A 26,014-nucleotide genomic window follows, 5' to 3' on the forward strand; every position below is an offset into this window, starting at 1 on the left:
GGTCCCTCCTTTCCAGAGGGTTCCCATGAAGCATGAAGATTCCCACCTTTTCTTCTGAACACTGGTGCATTTCCAGAGCCTCTTCCACTAAAAGAGGGTCGAAGCCCTTCTCACAAAGCTGTCCATGTGCAAAGAGATAGTCGAGAATCTAAGAAAAGAAACAAGGGGTTTAGCACCTCCTGCTGCTCTTTGCTGTGCTTTCCAAGAGACCTCAACAAACTAGTGTGTGAAGTCCGCTCCCCACCCCACCCAGGCTGTCAGATACTGGATAGGATTTGATTTTGTGCCTTGACTGTGTCCAACACAACAGGACCCCAGTGACTCTTTAATGAACACAGGCACAGCCTTCTAAACATGAGTAGGCATTTTCCAAAGGAATTGCAGCCACAGCTGACACACCTACCAGAATGGTCAACTCCACAGCCTGGGCAGGCGGCTACTCTAAGACAACAGCCCAAGTCAGAAAATGTCACCGAGGTCTAACACTCCAGTACCCTATTCAACACTCTGGGCATAGACGACAGGATGAAAATTCCTGGAAAGAGACATTTGACCATACCCCAAGCCTAGCTCTGCCCCTTTTGGAGAGGCAGAGAAACGGGGGGTAGTTGGAGAACAGCTCCAATTCTCCCAAAGCTGTCTCTCAGCCTGGGTCCTGGAATAGCTTCCAAAAGAAGTATTGCTCCCAAGGCTGCTAGCTTTCCCCAAAACATGCCCCATGTCCTCACAAACCCACAGAAAAGGAGGTTGGTGCTACAAGCCTGAGGGGCTCTAGGACAGGGGAGGACACTACTCCAGCTCCACAGGTCTGAGCCTGCCCTCCTGGCTGACCAACTGCTCACCTGCTCAATATTCTCTCCTTTCTTCTTCATGGCTCTGAGGACACACTCGTACGAGTAGCCCATGTTGACCACCGTCTCCACACACTGCCGCTCACTGGGGGACAGCATCTGCAGTTCAGAATAGGCCTGGGGACAGCTGGGCATGTTGGGCACTTGTGACACTGAGAAATTAGGAGGGGTGACCTAGTAGTGGAAAAACAAGAAGATCAAGGCAAGAAGACCTGGGCCCCCAAAGAAGTCACTGAGGCAGCCTAGTCCAGGGGTTGGCATTTCTGACACTATTCAAGCCCCAAGACAAGCGGTCAGGTTGCTGGTCGGACACCCTGAAAAGGAACAGAGGGGTGGGGAAGTGCCAGCTGAGAGGGAAAAAGGTGAGAGGTCACCTGCAATTGTGGCTGTCCTGCTCTGCCCTAGTCCCACTTTGGTGATTGAGAAAGCGCCACAACACCACAGGCCCTTGCATGCCCAAATCTCCAGGGTTTGAGTTGAAGAAAGAAGTTGTGGCTGCCCCCGGGACTGATGTCCAAGCTGGCTGCGATGATTTCTCTCCAGCATTATCCCTTTCCCAGGCTGAAGTATCAGTTCTGAGGGGTCATTTTTCACTTCAAATACTCCCACTTTGGAGCTAACTCTATCCCAAAGTCTCTACTCTTGGGCAGAGGCTGTCTGAGTGTGGTTCCCATGCATGGACAGCTCAGGAACCCAGGGTTTTGAGGGGACTCCACACCTTTACCCTACATCATGTACTGTGCTTCGTTTCCTGCCAAAGCTGCCATCCTACAGTGCCGGGACAGAAGGCACACTAGCCACACCAGGCTGGATCCCACAGACTGGAATCCGGACTCTAGGGACCTGCCCACCAGCTACAGGCAGCCTGCTTCCTGCCACTGGAACTTACTAACCCCAATCTCATAGGCGTACAGAGTCCAGTGACTAACTCCCCCACCACTTCTGATCACAAATCAAGCCCAAGGCAGGAAGACAGCACACTCCCAGGCCAAAGGACCCATCGACCATAGGAACGAGGTCACAAGCCCTTTTACAGCTTGGCGCAGGTCCCAAGAACCAGGGAAGACGTTTCAGACAAAATTTTTTTTATTTCCTTGTTTTACTGGTGGGGAGGGGGAGCATGGTTAGGTGGTAGGAAGCCCTCTGTCCTAGAAGCAAGTTCGAAATTATACAGATGTAACCAGATGCTCTCCTCAAAGTCTGCTGGGGAAAGCCAGGACGGCTATAGGCCTCAGAGCCCATTCTGTTTGTGCATAACCATCTCACCCACAGCACACACTCAGCAGCCCAAGCACAGGGCTGTCATTAGGTTACAGGAGTCACAATAAGGCACAGGGATTGGATCACACCAGTCTAGCCACTTGGTAGGTCTAAGATTGTGTCTCCCTCTTTAGAGACAGGCTTTAACCTGGGCTAAAGAAACCAACAGCCACAGAGCAATGCCAGTTCTCACATGACATTCCCCAGCCAGGAAGGAGTCAGGACTATTCTTCAACTGCCGCCCTTCTCATAATGCCTCCTAAATGCCTGGTGGGATGCAGGCATACACCCAGAATACTGCACATTACAAATGTTAATAAAATCATATCTAGCCAGGTGCGGTGGCTCACGCCTGTAATCCCAGCACTTTGGGAGGCCGAGGCAGATGGATCATGAGGTCAGGAGTTTGAGACCAGCCTGGCCAACATAGTGAAACCCCATCTCTACTAAAAATACAAAAACTAGCCGGGTGTGGTGGCATGTGGGAAAATCGCTTGAACCTGGGAGGTGGAGGTTGCAGTGAGCCAAAACCATGCCATTGCACTCCAGCGTGGGTGACAGAGTGAGAATCTGTCTGAAAAAAAAAAAAAAATCATATCTATTTTAAACATACATGCAGTACTCTCACATACCCTACTAGTGGAAATGTTATTTGATATGCTTTAGGTAAACATGGCATAAATCCAGAAAACTGCTCAGATTCTTTGATCCAGTTATCTATCTTCTAGTCTAAAGAAATAATAATAATGCAAACCAATATTTATGTATAGGAATATATCCATCTCAACATCATTTGTAATAAATATTAGGGACAACCTACCAAATATCCAGCACAGGGTGTTAGGTTAGCAAATAATGAACATATGACTGTTAATTATTTAAAGCATTTGAATTAAGTGAAAAAACAGCAGGTGAGGTGGCTCACACCTGTAATCCCAGCACTTTGAGGGGCAAGGCAGGTGGATCACCTGAGGTTGGGAGTTCAAGACCAGCCTGACCAACATGGAGAAACCCCATCTCTACTAAAAATACAAAATGAGCCAAGTGTGGTGGTGCATTCCTGTAATCCCAACTACTTGGGAGGCTGAGGTAGGAGGATCAGGATCACTTGAACCCAGAAGGCGGAGGTCTCAGTGGGCCAAGATTGCGCCACTGCACTCCAGCCTGGTTGACACAGCGAGACACCGTCTCTAAATAAATAAATAAATAAGAAAAAAAAGATACATTTATTAATTGTACATGCTCTACAATTATAGCTATATATTTTTAAAAGACGCATGGGATATTAAATGACTAATTTTAAATGGATGATTTTAAAGTATCATCTATCCTAACAGATGATAGTTTTCTTGAACAGGGACAATCAAAATAAGATGTCACCTTCATATAAATGTTTTATGAATCAAACAGGCAATAGGCTAATCCAGCAGACCCCAAACGGACAGACAAGGTTTGAAAGGATCCCTCATCAAAATTATAACAGTGTTTAGTTTCTCCAGTTACTCAACAAATTTATTTACTCCAGGGTACCATTTTCAAATATATATAATGCTCTTAGGAGTAATATAGATATGACTTTTTAAACACTATTAACTGCATTCATGGTAGCCATTTGTCATTATTTTTTCAATAAAAGAATAGTAAAATTTAGTTCCTGCAGGGGCAAAGGTTGACTCTGGCATAAAAAGAGATTTTCATACTCGATGACTGAAGTGCTCCATATTTGTAACCAAGTAGAAACTAGACAAAAATGAGAATGATTATGAAATCTTTCCAAATTAAATATGAGTGTTTGAGGGAAAGTACGTTTGTGAAAGGAGACAAATATTAGTGCTCAAGCTTCTGAAAAGTCTGAGCATGCTCTCAGGCCTCAGAAGGTGGCAGTCCTTTCTGTACCTATGTGGCCCTCAAGCCTAACCTCAAGACAGCTTCTACCAAGTCTTTCCATACACCTCCTTTTAACCCACTGCTAATGTGTGTGCACAACTCAGCAGACACACTGCCACCTGCGGTCCCACAGAGCTTTAGTCACGCTGCTGGCAGAGTACTTATCACATTACATTAATGTGAGCTTACAGAGGTCAGTTACCATGTCATGCCCATTTCTAAATCCCCAGGGCCTGACTCTTGGCTTTATACTTACTGGTCTTCATCAACAGTTGTGGAATAAATTGAAGTCCATGAGAATTTTCAAAGGGAGAATTTCATTTAACACACTAAAATGATCAAATGTCTTTACCATCTCTTCTTCCCAAAAGCCCACTACAATGATCATAAACAAACTAAGGCCAGGAGCAATGGCTCATACCTATAATCCCAGCACTTTGGGAGGCTGAGGCAGAAGGACTGCTTAAGCTCAGAATTTTGAGACCAGCCTGGACAACATAGTTGAGACCCATCTCTACAAAACACAAAAAGTTAGCCAGGGGTGGTGGCACGTGCCTGTAATCCCAGCTTCTCAGAAGGCTGAGGCAGGAGGATCACTTGAGCCCAGGAGGTCAAGGCTGCAGTGAGCCGTGATTACAGAGCAAGACCCTGTCTCAAAAAAATAAATAAAAATTTAAAAATAAAGATTTAAAACTGTATTCATCTTTAAAGCAATAAAAGGAAAGGGGGTAGCACTGGACAATATATTTCTTATTCTTTTTAAATAAAGAAACAAAGACAAGGTCTCACTATGCTGCCCAGGCTGGCCTTGAAGTCCTGGGCTCAAGCAATCCTCCCACCTCGGCCTCCCAAAATGCTGGGATTACAGGTGTGATATATTTCAATGAAATTTTAGAATGTGGAAAGATAATGAAGGGATGGTAATTGCCAGCAATGAAGTTATAAACTAAGTAAGTAGGAAAGGGGGGAGTCAGTCTATCAGCCCATTGGGACCCCTAAGAGGGGCTCAGACTCTGGAAGCACCAGGTACTGTTGGGATAAGGCAAAGATACACACAGTCAGTGATCAGAGCAGTAAAGCCCTTGGTGAGACATTCCCCATTCATCCCCACCCTGTGCGGGAGGCAGAAGGTATAGTCTCCAGAAAATGGGAACCAGAGACCAAACAGGACTAAGCACCAGGCACAGTGTGGGGCAGAGTGAAGTGAAAGAACTTAAACAAGGATTAAGTAAAAGCAACACACCAGCGTTCCCCAACATCAGCCCTCAGCCACAATTCTCTGGAGAAACCCTCACTCCCAAGCCCTTCACATGTTTACATTTTGGGGACTTCCCCGGCAAAGCCAATTAACTTTCAACCTATAGTGAAGCTTAATGATCAGCAAGCACACCTCCGACACACAAACTTTGTGACTGTTATTTTTTTAGTGCCTCATACTTAAACGTGAATAGAAAGCCAAAGCCACCAGCATGAAAACACCAAACCAAAAGAGGGAATAGACAAAGCACTTGGAAATTTAAAATATGATAAAGTAAAAATTGTATTTAAAAGGTAGTAAGATTTAGGCTGGGCATGGTCGCTCATGCCTGTAATCCCAAAGCTTTGGCAGGCTGAGGCAGGAGGATCACTTGAGCCCAGGAGTTCAAGACCAGCCTGGGCAAATGGTGAGACCCCCCTCTCTACAAAAATTAGCTGGGCGTAGTAGTGCACACCTGTAGTCCCAGACAGGAGGCTGAGGCAGTAAGCTGCACTCCAGCCTAGGGGACAAAAATCCCATCTCTTAAAAAATAATCACCTACTATCAAGTTCAGGGGGAAAAATAAATAAAAGGTTGTAAGATTTAGTTTTGTTGTTGTTGTTGTTTTTTGAAGTTGTAAGTTAAGGATATGTCCCAGAAAGTAAAACATAAACAAGCTCTGCACTCTCATGTTTGTTGCAGCCCTGTTCACAATAGCCAAGATTTGGAAGCAACTTAAGTGTCCATCAAAAAAAAAAAAAAAAAAAAAGTGTCCATCAAAAGATGAATGGACAGGCCAGGTGCAGTGGCTCACACCTGTAATCCCAGCACTTTGGGAGGCCAAGGCGGGTGGATCACCTGAGGTCAGGAGTTTGAGACCAGCCTTACCAATATGATGAAACCCCGTCTATACTAAAAATACAACAATTAGCTGGGCGTGGTGGCGCATGCCTGTAATCCCAGCTACATGGGAGGCTGAGGCAGGAGAATCACCTGAACCCGGGAGGCGGAGGTTGCAGTGAGCCGAGATCGCACCATTGCACTCCAGCCCGAACAACAAGAGCAAAACTCTGTCTCCAGAAAAAAAAAAAAGAGTAAAGTGAAAGAACTTAAACAAGGATGGATTTAAAAAATGTGGTGCTCATACACAATGGAGTACCCATTCAGCCATGAAAAAGAATGAGATCCTGTCATTTGCAACAACCTGGATGGAACTGGAGATCATTATGTTAAGTGCAATAAGCCAGGCACAGAAAGACAAACATCACATGTTCTCACTTATGTGTGTGATCTAAAAATCAAAGCAATTGAACTCATAGACATAGATACTAGAAGGATTGGTTACCACAGAGGCTGGGAAGGGTCGTGGGGGGCTGGTGGTTAATAGGTACAAAAAAAATAGAAAGAATGGCTGTGTGTGGTGACTCACGCCTGTAATCCCAGCATTTGGGAGGCCGAGGCGGGTGGATCACGAGGTCAGGAGTTGAAGACCAGCCTGGCCAAGATGGTGAAACTCCGTCTCTACTAAAAATACAAAAATTAGCTGCGCATGGTGGTAGGCGCCTGTAATCCCTGCTACTCTGGAGGCTGAGGCAAAGAACTGCTTGAATCCAGGAGGCAGAGGTTGCAAAATCACACCACTGCACTCCAGCCTGGGCGACAGAGCGAGATTCCGCCGGAAAAAAAAAGCAAAGAAAAAAATAGAATAAGATCTACTATTTGATATGACAACAGGGTGATTATAGTCAATATTTAATTGGCCAGCCACTGTGACTCACACCTGTAATCCCAGCACTTTTGGGAGGCTGAGGCGGGTGGATCACTTGAGTACAGGAGTTCAAGACCAGCCTGGCCAACATGGCGAAACCCTATCTCTGCTAAAAATACAAAAATGAGCCCAGCACGATAGCACATGCCTGTAATCCCAGCTACTCCGCAGGCTGCGAGAGGCAGGAGAATCGCCCGAATCCAGGAGGTGGAGGTTGCAGTGAGCAGAGATCACGCCACTACACTCCAGCCTGGGCAACAGAATTAGAATCCGTCTCAAAAAAAAAAAAGAGAAACACCAGAACTCCAGCTCTGTTTATACCTGCAGGTGGAAGGCAGCAAATTCTCAAGCCAACAAGAAGCAGGCCTCTTCCCATCCTGAGATGAAAAGGCCAGAAAGAAACTCCCATAATCAGGCTGGTCAAAGAATAACAAGTGTTCTAGTTTGAGAAAGATCTCTGCTGTTAGTTTATTGGCTTTGATCTCTAAATGGTTAATCTAACTTTAAATGAGAGGAAGGGAGTGTTGGCCAAGGATCCCTGATCTTTTCCAAGGAGCTTTTAATTTCTCTAAAGCATTCAAAGTACTATGAAAAGGAAGAAGTACAGTGCTGACCAGAGCCCAACAACTGACCAAGAGGAATTAGAATGAAGCCCACTCCAAGAAGATGATAATGGTGTTCGGCACTCTATCAAGTTTACCCGGGCCAAGGTTTATGGAAGTTTACAAGCAGCTATGAGCTCTCTGACAATAGAGGCATTCACACAGACTATCATTGACCAAGAATGCTATTACTGGGACTTGTAAAGCAGGCCAAGATTTTGTATCTTTTTACCAGCTAATAGCAGGCTTGTTATGGTCTCTGACAGATATCCCACCAATACACTCAGGCTCCTTTTTGGCTCTAAATAGTCTCTTGATGTGCTTTTACATTAAAAAATCTGTAAGCTGGCCGGACACAGCAGCTCACCCCTGTAATCCCAGGAATTTGGGAGGTGGAGGCAGGTGGATCAACTAAGGTCAGGAGTTCGAGACCAGCCTCGGCAACGTGGTAAAACCCCATCTCTACTAAAAATACAAAAATTAGCTGAGTGTGGTGGCATATGCCTGTAGTCCCAGCTATTCGGGAAGATGAGGCAGGAGAATTGCTTGAGAGGTGGAGGTTGGCAGTGAGCCGAGATGGTGCCACTGCACTCCAGCCTGGGCGACAGAGCAAGACTCTGTCTCAAAGAAAAGAAAAGAAATCTGTAAGCTGGTATAGCAAAAGGTTCTTGACTTCTATGATTTCTATTCTAGAATGCAATAATGTGTTGTTCTATACTGCCAGGCTCGATGGCTCACGCCTGTAATCCCAGCACTTTCGAAGGCCAAGGCAGGCAGATAACTTGAAGTCAGGAGTTCGAGACCAGCCTGGGCAACATGTCAAAACCCCATCTCTACAAAAAATACAAAAACTAGGCGTGGTGGCACGTGCCTGTTGTCCCACCTACTCAGGAGGATGATGAAGTGGGAGGATCGCTTGAGCCCGGGAGGTCGAGGCTTCAGTAAGGTGCGATCACACCACTGCATTCCAGCCTGGGCAACAGAATGAGACCCTGTCTCGAAAAAAACCAACCAAACAACAAGAAAAAACATAATCCCCATCATCAGGAAAATATGGGAGTCGGCGGGGGATTTAAAAGACTTACCGTGGGACCAGTATTTGGAGGTGATGATTCCTCTGTGCACACAGACAGAACAGAGAGGGAAGGCATCTGGGAGGATGTCAGGGCTGGCATCTCTGTGCCACTGTCCAAGTTCAAAGCTGAAAGCCCAAGAGTGTGATGCCCATTGAGCTCACTGGCACTGCTTTGGGTGGAAGGCTTTAGGGAATTCTGGAACGTGCCATTGCGGAGGCAGGATGTGCTATGGAAAGTGCTCGCCAGCTTGGCTGTCTTCTGATTGCTGTCATCAGAGTCAAGTTTGGGGAAAGACAGGGATTTGATATTGCTTACTGCAGGTATAGGGGGGAGGGACACTTTGGAAGACAGTGACATCTTTTCACAGTTGCCCAACTGTGGTAAGGTTATAAAGCCATTGGGTTTATGAAGAGGCTTGAAATCTAGGGTTGCCCGTTCCAAGGATGCCAGGACCTCCTCATCCTGTAACACAGACCCAGAGCCCCCCCTGGGCAAGTTATTGTCCAATAACTGAGCCATGATGGGTCCAGTGGTTCCTACCAGAATATTTCTCAGCTCTTCCTTCTCATCAATAGTTTTTAACTCCAGATTATCAAATGGGTCTTCTTCACACTCAAAGTCAGCAAGATTGAAATCTGCCTTTATGTGAGGTGGGCTGAGAACTTTCTGTTTGGTGGCACTACTGCTGACCCGAGTTGGTGTGAGGATGCTGTTGTGCTGCAAGCTGGCGAGGATGGGGTTAATAGGAGGTGGCATTGTGGCTGTACTGTGAGTCCTGGAGAAGCTCATTTTGCTATCGCCCTCTGGGCCACTCTTAGAATTCACTTTAGCTTCTGCTTCTGCAATTTTGCACTCTGCTTCCCGCTCGGCTTCTTCGATTTTCTTAATCTCTTCAGCCCACTCAATGGTTTTCTTTTCCAAAGAGAAGTCATACTGCAAAGATATAGCAGAGGAAGGGGGTGTGAACCCAGGTGGCCATCTTTACCCCACCACCCAATTCACTCCTTCCTCACTCCTGGTGCAAGAGGAGAACTGGGCAAGGCAGCATTTAAGGCGTGTGGGATGATCCCCACTTAAAAAGAGTAAGGCTTCCAATGTCCTTGTAAGATTTAACCAAACTATGTTCCCACAAGCCTCTTGTGGGCAGCAACCTGGCTACAGACCCTCCTTGGATCTCTGTTATCTAGCACAATGTCCTAAACAAATCCCATGCTAGGTAATAATGGCCCCAAACATGTAAGAAATACCTGTAAGGTGCCATGCATGATTCTAAACACTTTCTATGTATTAACTCTCTAGATTTTCTCAATAACCCTTCCAAGTAACTACTATTATTCCTACTTAACAGGATCTACAACCAAGCATAAAGCTGGTAGCTAAATGGAAGAGCCTGGATTTGAACCCAGGCAGTCTGACTACAGATTCTATGCTCTTAAACCACTATCTATTAGATTATGACAAACAGGTTGCAGTTAAAATGCAGAAAAACTTATAAGAAATCTAGGCATATTCAGATTAAGATTTTTACCCAGCAAATTACACAAAGAGCCACTTCATGGTTCTTTAACAGTATCTTAAGTATAGCTCAATTTACAAAAATTTATTTTGCACACTTAAGAGAAATAGAACTATTATATAAAGCAACATTCACATAGGACAGGAAAAAACAAAATCTTTGGCTTTCACCCCAAAGCACTAGAGCTAAACAGTATCTGTGTTAATGTCCAAGGTTAGAGACACACTAAAGGTAAAAAAGGGGGAAAAGAGAGGTCTAACATGCTAACACCAGAATTTTAGAGAAGAAGAAACATATGAAAGAGCCTCTGGTCATCCTCAAGCCTTTCAAATTCAAACAACAAAAGAGAAGCCTAGAAAGGCACATGACAAGAAGTTACTTTAAATCCTGAGCCAGTTGCTGTGCCTCAGATAGACATATGGGGGGATCACTGGGCTTCCTTTCTACCACTAGTGGCAATGACTCTGCTCTTCTAACTGTGGAGAAAACCCAATTTTGCAATTGGTTTCCCCCAATAAAAATGGAGGCTATAACTAACTTCCCATTGCCCTATAAACATTGTTCTTTGAAGTTTTATTAAAAAATAATTGGAAATTTCTTTCCTTTTCTAGCAAACATTTATTGAACTTTTGTTTTTTAGTTACCAAAGTAATGTAGAGTACTTGGAACACAGAAAAACAGGGTGTGGTGCAGGGAGGGAGGGGGCTGGGGATGGCAGAAATATTACAGTAGAAAAGAATGTGGTTTTGGAGTATAATAATAAATAATGTCATCTTGCATGTATGGAGTTCCAAGAACCAGAGTAAGCATTATAAATGCATTATTTAACCTTCCTAACAACCTTAAAAGCTAATCATCCTCATCCTCCCTTTACAGACGAAGAAATGGAGGCTTGGAGAAGTGAAAAAATCTGTCCAAGATTATACAGCTATTACAGGTCAATTCTCCAGCACATGTATGAGCGACACCAGAGGATGTTCTAAACCATGACACTAAGGGCTACCTCAAGTGAGTCACATTCAACAGAAGCTTTCTGGACCCTAGAAGCAAGGGCTGTGTATGTTTTACTGGCTCACTTTAAAGAAATTTTAGCTGAAAAGTTGAGTTTGTATTGTCATGCAAAGGCAAATATGACAGTTATAGGAACTTTCAAGCCATCTGTCTAGAGCTCTAGGTCTGTTCTCTGGGTATGGAGGGGACCAGATACAACACTACAACCCCATGGAGACTCCAGGCAGTCAAAGTTTAAGGCTGCTTTGTAGGCCAGACAGGCTTGGCCTCCTTTGAGAGGCCAAGGTGGGCGGATCACTTGAGGTCAGGAGTTTGGGACCAGCCTGGTCAACATGGGCAAAACCCTGTCTCTACTAAAAATACAAAAATTAGCCAGGCATGGTGGCACATGCCTGTAGTCCCAGCTACTCAGGAGGCTAAGGCAGGAGAATCTCTTGAACCTGGGAGGTGGAGGTTGCAGTGAGCCAAGATGACGCCGCTGCACTCCAGCCTGGGCAAAAGAGCAAGACTCCATCTCAAAAAAAGATTGCTTTGTGCATTAGAGAACAAAAATATTTCACATGGCCCACACTGGAATGGAGCTCTTAGCTTTGATCTCCTTTTGTTATCAGTGGGTGCTATGAGCACAGTGAGCTCAATACCATGCTTTTATTGGTGCTTCAGACTGACCAAACAAATGGGAAATTCCCAGCAAAGCCTAAATCGACAACAATTTGGAAATCAAAACAAGTTTTCTGAAGGCATCAATAAAGCAGTGAATAATGAGAAACAAGACAGGTGTTTTTAAATCATATTGCTAATAGTATCATGTACACAGGTAAGTAATGACTATTTGTTATTGCCAATAAAAAAATTCTTAGACAAATAAAACAAGGAAAAACGTTACAAAGTAAGTCTCTCTCTCTTCTGGCCCAATAAAGCCTCCATACACAAAAGGAACATTAATTCAGTATTAAAGATACTTAAGATGCTTGGCACCATTAGACATGAATGAAATGCAAATAAAAAGCACAATGAGAGACAACTTCTCACCCACAAGAATGTATATAATAAAAACGAGTTAATAAGAGTCGGCAAGGAAGTGAAGAAATTGGTACCCTCTTGTAGTGCTGCTGGGATTGTAAAATTGTGCAGCCACTTTGGAAAAATACTCTAGTAGTTCTTTAAAATGTTAAACATAGAGTTACCGTGACACAGCAATTCCACTCCTATACATTATACCCAAGAAAACTGAAAACGTGTCCACATAAAAATCTGTTTACAGATGTTCAGAGCATCATTATTCATAATAGCCAAAAATTGGAAGCTACCACAATGTCCATCAACTGATGAACAGATAAACAAAGTGTGTTATATCCAAACAATGAAATATTATTCACCTATAAAAACAAATGAGGTACTAATACCTCATTCATACAACGTGGATAAACCTTGAAAACACTATGCTAAGTGAATAAGCCAGTCACCAAGGCTGCTACTGCAGAATTCCATTTATATGAAATGGCCAGAATAGGCAAACCCATAGAGACAGAAAGTAGATACTGGTTGCCAGAGGCTGCGAGGAGGCTGCCAGAGGCTGTGGGGAGTGACTTCTAGTAGATACTGGGTTTCCTTTTGGGGTCATGAAAATGTTCAGAAATTAGATAGTAATGATTATTACGCAACTATGTGAATACACTAAAAATCACTGAACTGTATGTAGACCTTAAAAAGGTGAATTTTGGCCGGGCATGGTGGCTTACACCTGTAATCCCAGCACTGAGGTGGGCAGATCACTTGAGGCCAGGAGCTCAAAAACAGCCTGGGCAACATGATGAAACTGCGTCTCTACAAAAAATACAAAAATTAGCCAGGCATGGTGGTGCATGCCAATAGTCCCAGCTACTCAGGAGGCTGAGGAGGGAGGATCACCAAGCTCAGGGAGGTCGAGGCTGCAGTGAGCCATGACTGTGCCACTAGACTCCACCCTGGGTGACAGAGTGAGACTGTGTCTACAAATAAACCAAAAAAAGTATTTTTTTAAAAAAAGGTAAATTTCATGGTATGTGAATTATATCTCAATAAATATTTTTTTTTGCTCCCAAAAGTAACTGAAGTTCCCTCATTATGATTACTTACTGCATATACACTTTAGAAGATAAAAAAAAAAATACCTTTTAGAAAAAAAATGGTGATGCCTTAGTGATGCCAGAAAAACAAAACTTTTCCTGAAAGTTGCATTTTTAAAAATCTTCTTAAGTCACAGGAAGAAGAGTTAGAGTAAGTACCGTATTTTTCTGTTGCTCTAGGTAACTTCTCTCAACTGTAAGTACCTTGAGGGCAGTGATTAAGGCATTTATCTCTACCTCCAGTGCCCAGTAGACCACCTCTCAAAAACATGCGTTTAGTAAATGTGTACTGCAGTAAGTAAGTAACACAGGGCTATTTGTTGCTTTCAAGGAGTAACTCAGCACATTTCTATATAACTGAGCCTTAAAGATGGGAGGACTGAGAAAGAAGCCCTAGAAGAGAGCATTTACGTGCAATTTAGAATAGGTTTGAACGGAGTTTTCCGTATAGTGAGAAAGAATATTCCAGGTGGAGATAACGGCTCATGAGCAGAAGCAACATATAGAGAGATAACGTACAAGGTCTAACAGACTACTAGTAACATGGTTTGGAGGGAACATGGAGGAGATGATGAGCTCAATTGCTTTGCCATAACCTTATGTCTAGACTGGACTCAATAAGGACTGGTCAGTCACTGAACCCTCTTGAACAGTTATGAAAAGGGATGTGACAATTTTTAAGATCATCCTAGAAACGATGTAAAAAATAGAAGGAAAACACTGCAAGCAGAAGGGCCAATTAAAGAGGCTACTGCAACAGCCCAGGTGAAAAATGAGGTCAGGCTGAACTGCAATGTGAGACACAACAAATCTAACTTTGAGTGACTGAAAAGAGAATGAGCACATTAGCAGAGAAAGGGAAAGAGGTGAAAAAGCTAGTTAAATGGGCAATGGGAATTTGGTCTGTGTGAGGTACAGAGCCCCAGGAATATACAATCTAACAGAGGACACAAAATCTGTATGTGTGTATAACAATGTGAGCCAGGCAACAACAGGAGCTATAAGAAACAAAAATAAGATAATACAGTCATAATGACAAGGATACGCTCTAAAAAATGCATGTTAGGTGATTTCATCGGTGAGGGCAGAGTGTACTTACACAAACCTAGATGGTACAGCCTGCTATACACCTAGGCTATACAGTATTGCTATGGTACAGTATTGCTCCTAGGCTATAAACTTGTATAGCATGTTACTATGCTGAATACTGTAGGCAATTGTAGCACAATGGCAAGCATTTATGTATCTAAACCTATCTAAACATAGAAAAGGTACAGTAAAAATATGGTATAAAAAATTAAAAATAGGCTAGATGCAGTGGCTCACACCTGTAATCCCAGCATTTTGGGAGGTCGAAGTGGGCAGATCAGCTGAAGTCAGGAGCTCGAGACCAGCCTGACTAACATGGTGAAACCCTGACTCTACTAAAAATACAAAATTAGCTGGGCGTGGTGGTGCACACCTGTAATCCCAGCTACTTAGGTGGCTGAGGCAGGAGAAATGCTTGAACCCAGGAGGTGGAGGCGGAGGTTGCATAGAGACAGAAAGAGTCTCTCTTCTTGGCGAGATCATGCCATTGCACTCCAGCCTGGGCAACAAGAATGAAACTCCGTCTCAAAAAAGATTAAAAATGGTCCACCTGTATAGGGCACTTACCATAAATTGAGCTTGCAGGACTGGAAGTTGCTCTGAGTGAGTGAGTAAGCGAATGGTGGGTGAATGTGAAGGCCTAGGACATTACTGTACAGTAGTACTATAGACTTTATAAACACTGTACACTTAGGCTATACTAAATTTGTAAAAAAACAATTTTTTGGCAGAGCATGGTGGCTCACGCCTGTAATTCCAGCACTTTGGGAGGCCGAGGCAGGCAGATCACGAGGTCAGGAGATTGAGACCATCCTGGCTAATACAGTGAAACCCTGTCTCTACTAAAAAATACAAAAAATTAGCTGGGCGTGGTGGCGGGTGCCTGTAGTCCCAGCTACTCGGGAGGCTGAGGCAGGAGAATGGCGTGAACCTGGGAGGTGGAGGGTGCAGTGAGCCAAGATTGTGCCATTGCACTCCAGCCTGGGCGACAGAGTGAGATTCCGTCTCAAAAAAATACATACATATACATATATATATACACACACATATATATACACATATATATACACACATATATACACACATATATATACACATACATATAAAAAACAATTTTTCTCTAAATAATAACACTGTGACTTTTTAACTTCATAAACATTAAATTTTTTAAACTTTTTTACTCTTCTGAACTAATACTTAGCCTAAAATGTTTTTTATCTTCCAAAACATTTTTCTTTATACCCTTATTCTATAAGCTTTTTGATCTTTAAATTTTTTATTTTTTTACTTTTTAAACTTCTTTCTTAAAAACGAGGCCACAAACACACACATCAGCCTAGGCCTACAGGATCATCAGTATCACTGTCTTCCACCTCCCCATCTTGTCTCACTGGATGGTCTTCAGGAGCAATACATGCACGGAGCTGTCATCTCCTATGATCACAATGCCTTCCTGTGGAATATCTCCTGAAGGACCTACCTGAGGCTGTTTTACAGTTAACTTTTTTAATAAGTAGAAAGATAATGCTGGCCGGGCACGGTGGCTCACGCCTGTAATCTCAGCAATTTGGGAGGCTGAGGCAGGCGGATCATGAGGTCAGGAGATCAAGACCATCCTGGCTAACATGGTGAAACTCCATCTCTACTAAAAATACAAAAAAAAATTAGCCGGGCGTGGTGGTGGGCGCCTGTATTCCCAGCTACTCGGGAGGCTGAGGCAGGAGAATGGCGTGAACCCGGGAGGTGGAGTTTGCAGTGAGCCAAAATTGCGCCACTGCACTCCAGCCTGGGCGACAGAGCGAGACTCCATCTCAAAAAAAAAAAAAAAACCAAAAGAAAGATAATGCTAAAAAGTATAGCATAGTAATACATAAATGAGTAACATAGTCATTTATTTGTATTACATACTATACTGAATTGTATGTGCTATACTTTTGTAAGACTGTCAATGCAGCAGATGTGTTTACACCAGCATCACCACACTTGAGTAATGCATTGTGCTACCATGTTACAATGGCTACTATGTCACTATATGACAGGAATATATATATATCATTTTTTTTCCCCCAGTAGAGACAAGGTCTCATTAAGTTGCCCAGCCTGGTCTCAAACTCCTGAGCTCAAGTGATCCTCCCACCTCGGCCACCCACAGTGTTAGGATTACAGGCATGAGCCACCACGCCCATCCCCTTATAATTTGATGGGACCACCATTGTATATGCGGTCCATCGTCAACCAAAACGTGATTCAGCTTGCAACTGTAGTTTTTTCTATTTCACAATACATCAAATTCTAATTGTTTAAACTTTTAAATGCACTAAACTTTAACTAAAAATTACCACTTACCTGTACTTCTCTGACAACCTGCAAACAATCAGGCAAGGAGAAGCCAATAGGTAGACCAACTTTAGCTGGTGTTTTGAATTTGTCTCCTATCTTAAATGGGACATCATCAAGGTAACTGAAAGTCCCTATAATCAAAAATAAAGTAGAAAATATCAGCAAAGAACTTCATTATTTGTTTTGCCATAATCTTATGTCTAACGGATATGCATTAATTTTTGCTATCCTAAGTCTAGAAGTTATACAGTTCCTTCTCTGACTGCTTACCTTTTCCTTGACCCCAAATCTCTGAGAAGGAAATTCTACTGATTCAGTCTCATTAGGAGTTTATTTTCAATGGCACTTAGTGTAAAAGCCAAAGTACTCACAGTGGCCTAAGAGGCCTTCCCCATCGCCCACAGCCTCTCTGCCCTCATCTCCTTACAGTCATCCTCTGGCTCACTGTACTAAGTTATGGTGACTGCTGCTCTTAAAGATGACAGGTTCAATCCACCTCAAATATTCTGTACCAACTGTTCCTTCTAACTGGAACACTCTTCTGTCACATGACTCACTCCTTCAAGTTTTTGCTCAAATGTCACCCTCTCAGTGAGGCTTACCCTGACCCACCCTACTTAAAAGTACTACCCCGCCCTCACTACAATACTCCCATATTACCATTTACCTTTTCCCCATAACACTTATTGCCTTCTAACATTATAAATTGACTTTTTAATTATATTTATTGCTTCTCTTTCCCAAAGAAATATAGGGCAAGTATTTAAGTCTATCTTATTCAATGACATATTTTCAAAACCTTCAGCATTGCCTGGCACACATCAGCATTTAATAAATACTGAATGGATGAGACTCCCCAGAAAAGAATCTCCTTGATTAGGATTCTCTACTTTAGAAAAAAATCATTTTTAACTAATATAAAGAATTACTCCCAGCCTGACCAACATGGTGAAACCCCGTCTCTACTAAAAACACAAAAACTGGCCGGGCATGGTGGTGCATGCCTGTAAACCCAGCTACTCAGGAGGCTAAGGCAGGAGAATTGCTTGAACCCAGGAGACGGAGGTTGCAGTGGGCTGAGATCGCGCCACTGCATTCCAGCCTGGGCAACAGATCAAGACTCTGTCTCAAAAAAAAAAAAAAGAAGAAGAATTACTCTAGCTTAAAAAACACTACATTCTAGAACAACATGGAAATCCTTAAGCAGCACAACACTTACATGAAAAGGGGAAAACCCAACAAAATCATGGGATTCTGAGTAAGATCATCAAGAGCACAAGCCATACACAATGGAGCTGCTTTAATCTCCTACAGGTTCTTTGCCCATCATAACTGAACAACGTGGAAAGACCAGAACATGACCATCTATTCACAGGGTCAGATAAAAGGAAAACGCCTCTTGTATATGACTCTCGATAGCTATATACTCCAAACAGGCCATGTTTTCTTTTCTGGAGCAGCTCTGGGAGGCTAATCTATAGGCAGAACCATTGTGGACAATGAAATACAGTTGATAAAATAAATTTTGTTTTTCAACATTGGCAGCTGGTAAAGGAAGGTTTATCTCTCAGCCTCACACTATTTTCTTGGGTGCTCACAGACACAGAACAAGACAATTACACCTCTTCCGTGAAGATGACTTCTTTCCTTACGAAAACTGTGTAGATCTCAAGAATTATCAAGGTCAGAAAATATTTGTAATCTTGTCATCATTCCCATTTCCTGGGATAGGTATTCTGCAGATACACCTGAAACTCTCCATCAGGAAGAATGCCCCCTACTCCCAACCCTTGGGGGAATGGGTGTCTTTTTCATCTCTTTCCCATCTAACTTCTGGCCAGAACTAAAACATTTGAACTATCGCTCCCTTAGCTAGCAAATTAAATTCACAACTGTGTTCAATTTGGTAATTTAGCACTCTAGGAAATCACCATATTTATTAACACCCTAGGAAATTTTCCAAGTGTGGTCATCCTTTTAGATGTGCTAATTTCATGGCTGGCAATGGCTATCACATTCCTACCCTTATTTACTTGAGTAATTATTATTTAGCCCTTTAAGAAGAAACTCAAGAGGCCAGGTGCAGTGGCCCATGCCTGTAATCTCACCCTTTTGGGAGGCCAAGGCAGGTGGATCACCTGAGGTCAGCAGTTCTAGACTAACCTGGCCAACATGGTGAAATCCCCTCTCTACTGAAAATACAAAAATGTGCCGGGCGTAGTGGCACATGCCTGTAGTCCCAGCTACTTGGTAGGCTGAAGCAGGAGAACTGCTTGAACCTAGGAGGTGGAAAGTCCAGTGAGCCTCAAGAACAACTCCTTTCTCAACCTCAGAATAGCCAGTTAATACTACCACCTTAGGACTTACCTCTGTGTATTGTTTTTTTTTTTTTTTTTTTTTTTTTGAGACGGAGTCTTGCTCTGTGTCGCCCAGGCTGGAGTGCAGTGGCGCAATCTCGGCTCACTGCAAGCTCCGCCTCCCGGGTTCACGCCATTCTCCTGCCTCAGCCTCTCCGAGTAGCTGGGACTACAGGCGCCCGCCACCACGCCCGGCTAATTTTTTTGTATTTTTAGTAGAGACGGGGTTTCACCGTGGTCTCGATCTCCTGACCTCGTGATCCGCCCGCCTCGGCCTCCCAAAGTGCTGGGATTACAAGCGTGAGCCACCGCACCCGGCACCTCTGTGTATTGTTAATAGTTCATTTCCTTAACCTCCCTTCAGAGAGTCTGAGCCCTTAACCTCCCTTCAGAGAGTTTGAGCAAGAATTTGAGTGTCCCAGCCGGGCATGGTGGCTCACGCCTGTAATCCCAGCACTTTGGGAGGCTGAAGTGGGTGGATCATGAGGTCAGGAGATCGAGACCATGGTGAAACCCCGTCTCTACTAAAAATACAAAAAAATGAGCCGGGTACACTGGGGGTGCCTGTAGTCCCAGCTACTTGGGAGGCTGAGGCAGGAGAATGGCATGAACCTGGGAGGCGGAGCTTGCAGTGAGCCAAGATCGCACCACTGCACTCCAGCCTGGGCAAAAGAACGAGACTCTATCTCAAAAAAAAAAAAAAAAAGAATTTGAGTGTCCCTTAACAGGGGAGAAATGTTTCATATCTATATCACCAAAACTCAGTATAATGTATGGCTGATGAAATTTGTTCAATGAATGAAGAACCAATAATAAAGACATGCTTTTGGCCGGGAATGGTGGCTCACGCCTGTAATCCCAGCCCTTTGGGAGGCCAAGGCAGGTGGAGGTCATGAGTTCGAGACCAGCCTGGCCAACATGGTGAAACCCCATCTCTACTAAAAATACAAAAAATTAGCCAGACATGGTGGCGCACGCCTGTAATCCCAGCTACTCGGGAGGTTGAGGTAGGAGAAGTGCTTGAACCTGGGAGGTGGAAGTTGCAGTGAGCCAAGAACGCACCAGTGCACTCCAGCCTGGGCAACAAGAGCGAAACTCCATCTCAAAAAATAAATAAATAAATAAAGACATGCTTTTATACTTCTTCTGGATTCAATCTAACCCCTACCCCAACACACACATATATATATAATTTTTTTAAAGAGACATTTGCCCAGGCTGGAGTGCAGTGGTGCTATCATGGCTCACTGCATCCTTGCCCTCTGGGTCCCAAATAATCCTCCCACCTTAGCCTCCTGAGTAGCTAAGACAGGGTCTCATTATGTCGTCCAGGCTGGTCTCCAACTCCTGGGCTCAAGCATTCTTCCCACCTCGGCCTCTCAAATTGCTGGGATTACAGGCAGGAGCTATCACACCCAGTTCCAACTATATTTAATATGAAAATTGAAAATTATTTGCCCAAAAATGACAAGGCTACTCATGAAAATGTTTTTAACAGATTACTCATACATGATACAAGCATATGTCTGAGATCTGAACAAAGTTACAAAAATGTACCAGACAGATGTCATCCCCCACCCCAGCACCACCAAAAAAGTGCCGGGTGCCATCACAGCTTACCAACAAAACTAAGTGTTGATTACAACACTTAAACTCTATGGCACTTATAAAATGCTTATATTTTAAAAGATTAGAACAAAAGCTCTAATTTTAAAGAATTTTTGTCTGTTTTCTTTGAAAATAGGGACTCAAATGTTATTGAAAGATTCTAACTTTGGCTAGTATCCTGATTAACTGGAAACAAAGCTGAAACTTTGGCACTAAGAATCATTGGAAAGATTTACAGTCAAGTTAACAAGCACACAATTAAGTCTTTTGTTTAACAGTAATAAGCACAGATGATACACAAAAATGATAAAATCTATCCACATTAATAATAACTATATTTGGCCGGGTGCGGCAGCTCACGCCTGTAATCCCAGCAATTCGAGGGGCCAAGGCAGGCGGATCACAAGGTCAGGAGTTCGAGACCAGCCTGGCCAGCATGGTGAAACCCCGTCTCTACTAAAAATACAAAAAATTAGCTGGGCATGGTGGCGTGCCCATGTAATCCCAGGTACTCAGGAGGCTGAAGCAGGAGAATTGCTTTAACCCGGGAGGCAGAAGTTGCAGTGAGCTGAGATCACACCACTGCACTCCAGCCTGGGCGACAGGGCGAGACTCTATTTCAATAATAATAATAATAACAACAACAACAACTAAATTTTCTTAAATAACCAGTTCTATTGTAGATTGGTAACAAGGAGTTGAGGGAGAAAAAACTACAAAAAAAAGTACTGTGCTAAAGATATGAGGCCGGTTTGGTGGCTCACGCCTGTAATCCCACTTTGGGAGGCAGAGGCGGGTGGATCACCTGAGGTCAGGAGTTCGAGACCGGCCTGGCCCACATGGTAAAACCTCGTATCTACTAAAAATACAAAAATTAGGGGCCAAGCACGGTGGCTTATGCCTGTAATCCCAGCATTCTGGGAAGCCGAGGCAGGCAGATCATGAGGTCAGGAGATTGAGACCATCCTGGCCAACATGGTGAAACCCCATCTCTACTAAAAATACAAAACATTAGCTGGGCGTGGTAGCAAGTTCCTGTAATCCCAGCTACTCAGGAGGCTGAGGCAGGAGAATCACTTGAACCAGGGAGTCGGAGGCTGCAGTGAGCCAAGATAGCTCCACTGCACTCCAGCCTGGCGACAGAGCAAGACTCCATGTCAGGCCGGGTACAGTGGCTCACGCCTGTAATCCCAGCACTTTGGGAGGCTGAGGTGGGAGGATCACAAGGTCAGGAGATCAAGACCATCCTGGCCAACATGGTGAAACCCCATCTCTACCAAGAATACAAAAATTAGCCAAGCATGGTGGTGTGTGCCTGTAATCCCAGCTACTCAGGAGGCTGAGGCAGGAGAATCGCTTGAACCTGGGATGCAGAGGTTGCAGAGGTTGCAAGATGCAGGATCTTGCAGTGACGTGCAAGATCACGTCATTGCACTGCAGCCTGGGTGACAGAGCAAGACTCCATCTCAAAAAAAAAAAAAAAAAGATATGAGTCAAATAAAATCCTATAAGAGAAGTGATTTCCTTGCCTACCTTTCAGATAGCAAACTACTATAGTGTGATATACACTGACAAACTTATATTCTATAAATGAAACTAGGTCCTGGCTTAGGGACAGAAAAGATGAGGTCGAATACCTTTAAAGGGCTGCTGTTAGCACCAATTGCAGGTATCTGGTTTAAAAACCATTTTCCTTTCACTAATAAAGCCAATGCCAAGGTGATTTATTTAGTACATCCCCCAACCCTCCAGGGTCTTAGTACTTTAAAAGCTTTATTAAGAGAGAATGAACAAATAGTTCAGTGATTACTGGAAGGAGGAGGTAGGGATAAAGGGCAAAAAGGCATTTAAAGAGATGGGAACGTGGCCAGGCACAGTGGCTCACACCTGTAATCCCAGCACTTTGGGAGGCCAAGGCGGATATATCACTTGAGGTCAGGATTTCAAGACCAGCCTGGCCAATATGGTGAAACCCCCATCTCTACTAAAAATACAAAAAAAAATTAGCTAGGCATGGTGATGCACGCCTGTAATCCCAGGTACTCGGGAAACTGAGGCAGGAGAATCGCTTGAACCCAGGAGGCAGAGGCTGCAGTGCGCCAAAATCGCACCACTGAACTCCAGCCTGGGCGACTGAGACTCCATCTCCAAAAATAGAAAAAGGGAACAAAGAAAGCAGTATTGTAATAATGGATAGAGACCACCGTTAAGTACTATTAATGATGGTGCTGTGAGAATTACAAAATATATTTCTCCCAAATATAACCAATCATGCCTCAGGAATTATCTTTTCTTTTTTTTTTTTTTTTTTTTTTTTTTTTTTTTTTTTGAGATGAAGTATCGCTCTGTTGCCCAGGCTGGAGTGCAGTGGCACGATCTTGCCTCACTGCAAGCTCCACCTCCTGGGTTCACGCCATTCCCCTGCCTCAGCCTCCAGAGTAGCTGGGACTACAGGTGCCTGCCACTACGCCTGGCTAATGTTTTGTATTTTTAGTAGAGATGGGGTTTCACTGTGTTGGCCAGGATGGTCTCGATCTCCTGACCTCGTGATCCTCCCACCTCAGCCTCCCAAAGTGCTGGGATTACAGGCGTGAGCCACCGCACCCAGCTTCTTTTTTAAGACAGAGTCTTGCTCTCTCACCCAGGCTGGAGTGCAATGACATCATCACCACTCACTGCAGCCTCATTCTCCTGGGCTCAAGTGATCCTCCCACCTCAGCTTCCTGAGTAGCTGAGACTACAGGCATGCACCACCATGCCCAGCTAATTTTTTTAATTTTTTTGTAGAGCTGAGGGCTCACTTTGTTGCTCAGGCTGGTCTCAAATTCCCAGACTCAAGCAGTCCTCCCACCTCAGCCTCCCAAAGTGGAACTGTCCATTTTTATCCAATGTATCTAGAATTTAAAATATTATAGCTCAACCTCAAATACCTTTTAGTTTCAGTCCTTATTACTGAAAATCTTCCTAAAATATTTGAGCCCATTTTCCTAAGTTCAATTTTTTAAATAGCCACTAAGTGCATGCCTAATGGCTGTGGTTGTGGCAGTTCCTCGAAGTTAGGTTCTGCATACCACTTTGGTGGAAGACAGTGAGTGGGCTGAATATGTAATGACTCAGGATAAACTCTGAGAAGACTTCATTTGCTTGCTTTCTTTCTAAACTGCTGATATGCCTATGATTCTGCAACCTGCCCATTTTTTCTAAAAAAAGTGCAATTCCGGGTGGGGGAAGAAATCTCCAATAGAGGATAGCAAATGCATAATATTTAATTCAGGTATTATCATGAGGAGATTCAAATTGAGGTTTTTTTAAAAAGAAGATCAAACTTAAAATTGAGTAAATCTGTAATTCCATGACTGGTTATCACCATCTTAGCCATCAGTGCCTCCTGCAGCAAAGGACTTAAAAAATAAATAAATAAATAAATAAATAAATAAATACAAAACTGTCTTAAAGCCACAAGCCAGGTAACACTGGCAAAATCATAAATATACAAAATAACATAGATACCTGTTGTAAGATGTGAAATCACAAGAAAATGTTACTCATATCCTAACAACAAATCAAGCCATATAATCTACAAAATCAGCTTTTTAATATACATTGTCTGGCATTCAATTAAAAACTATAAGACACAGAAAGAAGCAAGAAAATGTGATCCAGAATTAAGAGAAGAACCAGTCATCAGACCCAAATTCAGGGATAGCCAAGAGATTGTAAACATCAGACAGGGAGCTTTAAAATAACAATAATAAATATGTTAAAGGGTCTAATGGAAAAACTAAACATGTGAGCAGATGGGAACTTCAGCAGAGAGATGGAAATAAAAAGAGACAAATGGAAATGCCACAAGTGCAAAATGCATCATCAGAAAAGAAAAATTTTGATGGTTCATAAGCCAGGCTATGCTAATCCAAAGACAATAATCAGCATAAGAAAGACTTGGGACTTGAAGTTAGGTCAAAAGAAATTAGCCAAACTGAAATACAAAGAGAGAAAAAGGGAAAAAAAAATTGAACAGTGTTAAGAGATATCTGGAACAATACCAAACAACCTAATGCACATGTGATCATAGTTCACTATCACCTTGAACTCCCGGGCTTAAGCAATCCTCCTGTCCCAGGCTCCTGAGCAGCTAGGACTATAGAGAAGCTCCACCACACCTGCCTAATTTTTAATTTTTTGTAGAAACAACGCCAGGCGCAGTGGCTCATGCCTGTAATCCCAGAACTTTGGGAGCCAGAGGCGGGTGGATCACCTGAGGTCAAGAGTTCAAAACCAGCCTGGCCAACATGGCAAAACCCTGTCTCTACTAAAAATACAAAAATTAGCCAGGCATGGTGGTGCACACCTATAATCCCAGCTACTCGGGGGCTGAGACAGGAGAATTGCTTGAGCAATTGCTTGAGGAGGTAGAGGATGCAGTGAGCAGAGATGGCACCACTGCACTCCAGCATGGGCGACAGAGCAGGACTCCATCTCAAAAAAAAAGACAAGAAACGGGGTTTTTCTATGTTGCCCAGGCTGGTCTCAAACTCCTGGCCTCAAGCAATCCCTCCAGCCCACCACACACACACATACACACACACACACACACACACACACACACACACACACACAATAGAGTAGGAGGAAACTTTGGAAGGTCATGAATGTTTATGCCTTAATGATGGTGATGGTTTCATAAGCGTATACTTATCCTCAAACTCATCAAGATGTATACATTAAATATGTAAATATGTACAGCTTTTTATATATCAATTATACCTCAGTAAAGTGATTTAAGGAGGGGGGCTAGTTTTATCAAATCTTATCATGGGGTCTATTTTTTCATAAATTAGAGTCTCAACACATTTTCCAGATAAATAACCTTTCTCCTAGATGAAAATAAGAATCAGTTAAAGAGGACTAAGATTTCTTTTTTCTTTTCTTTTTTTTTTTTTTTTTTAGGACGGAGTCTTGCTCTGTCACCCAGGCTGAAGTGCGGTGGCGTGATCTCGGCTCACTGCCTCCTGGGTTCACGCCATTCTCCTGCCTCAGCCTCCCAAGTAGCTGGGACTACAGGCACCCGCCACCATGCTCAGCTAATTTTTTTTTTGTATTTTTAGTAGAGACAGGGTTTCATCATGTTAGCCAGGATGGTCTCGATCTCCTGACCTCCTGATCAGCCTGCCTCGACCTCCCAAAGTGCTGCGATTACAGGTGTGAGCCACCGCGCCCGGCCAGAGGATTGAGATTTTAAAGTACCAGGCTCCAAGAAAGTCCTTATCCAAACTAAGCCAAGGGTATGCAGTTTTTATAAGA

At 43.4% G+C, this 26,014-nt stretch overlaps 1 protein-coding gene across 1 annotated transcript in view; it reads right to left on the reverse strand.

The window, feature by feature from the left end:
- The window catches only part of UBAP1 (ubiquitin associated protein 1), a 72,904-nt gene that overhangs the window by 1,713 nt on the left and 45,177 nt on the right, over window positions 1-26,014 (reverse strand). The window contains exons 3-6 of the mRNA XM_003263407.3: window positions 16,752-16,876; window positions 8,691-9,614; window positions 843-1,025; window positions 47-148 (exon numbers count right to left, since the gene is read on the reverse strand). Of these exons, the coding sequence (XP_003263455.1) occupies window positions 47-148; window positions 843-1,025; window positions 8,691-9,614; window positions 16,752-16,876 (1,334 nt within the window). The remainder of the gene's footprint in view (window positions 1-46; window positions 149-842; window positions 1,026-8,690; window positions 9,615-16,751; window positions 16,877-26,014) is intronic.

The sequence above is a fragment of the Nomascus leucogenys genome, chromosome 8, assembly GCF_006542625.1.
Source record: "Nomascus leucogenys isolate Asia chromosome 8, Asia_NLE_v1, whole genome shotgun sequence".
In the NCBI taxonomy this organism is placed as follows: domain Eukaryota; kingdom Metazoa; phylum Chordata; class Mammalia; order Primates; family Hylobatidae; genus Nomascus; species Nomascus leucogenys.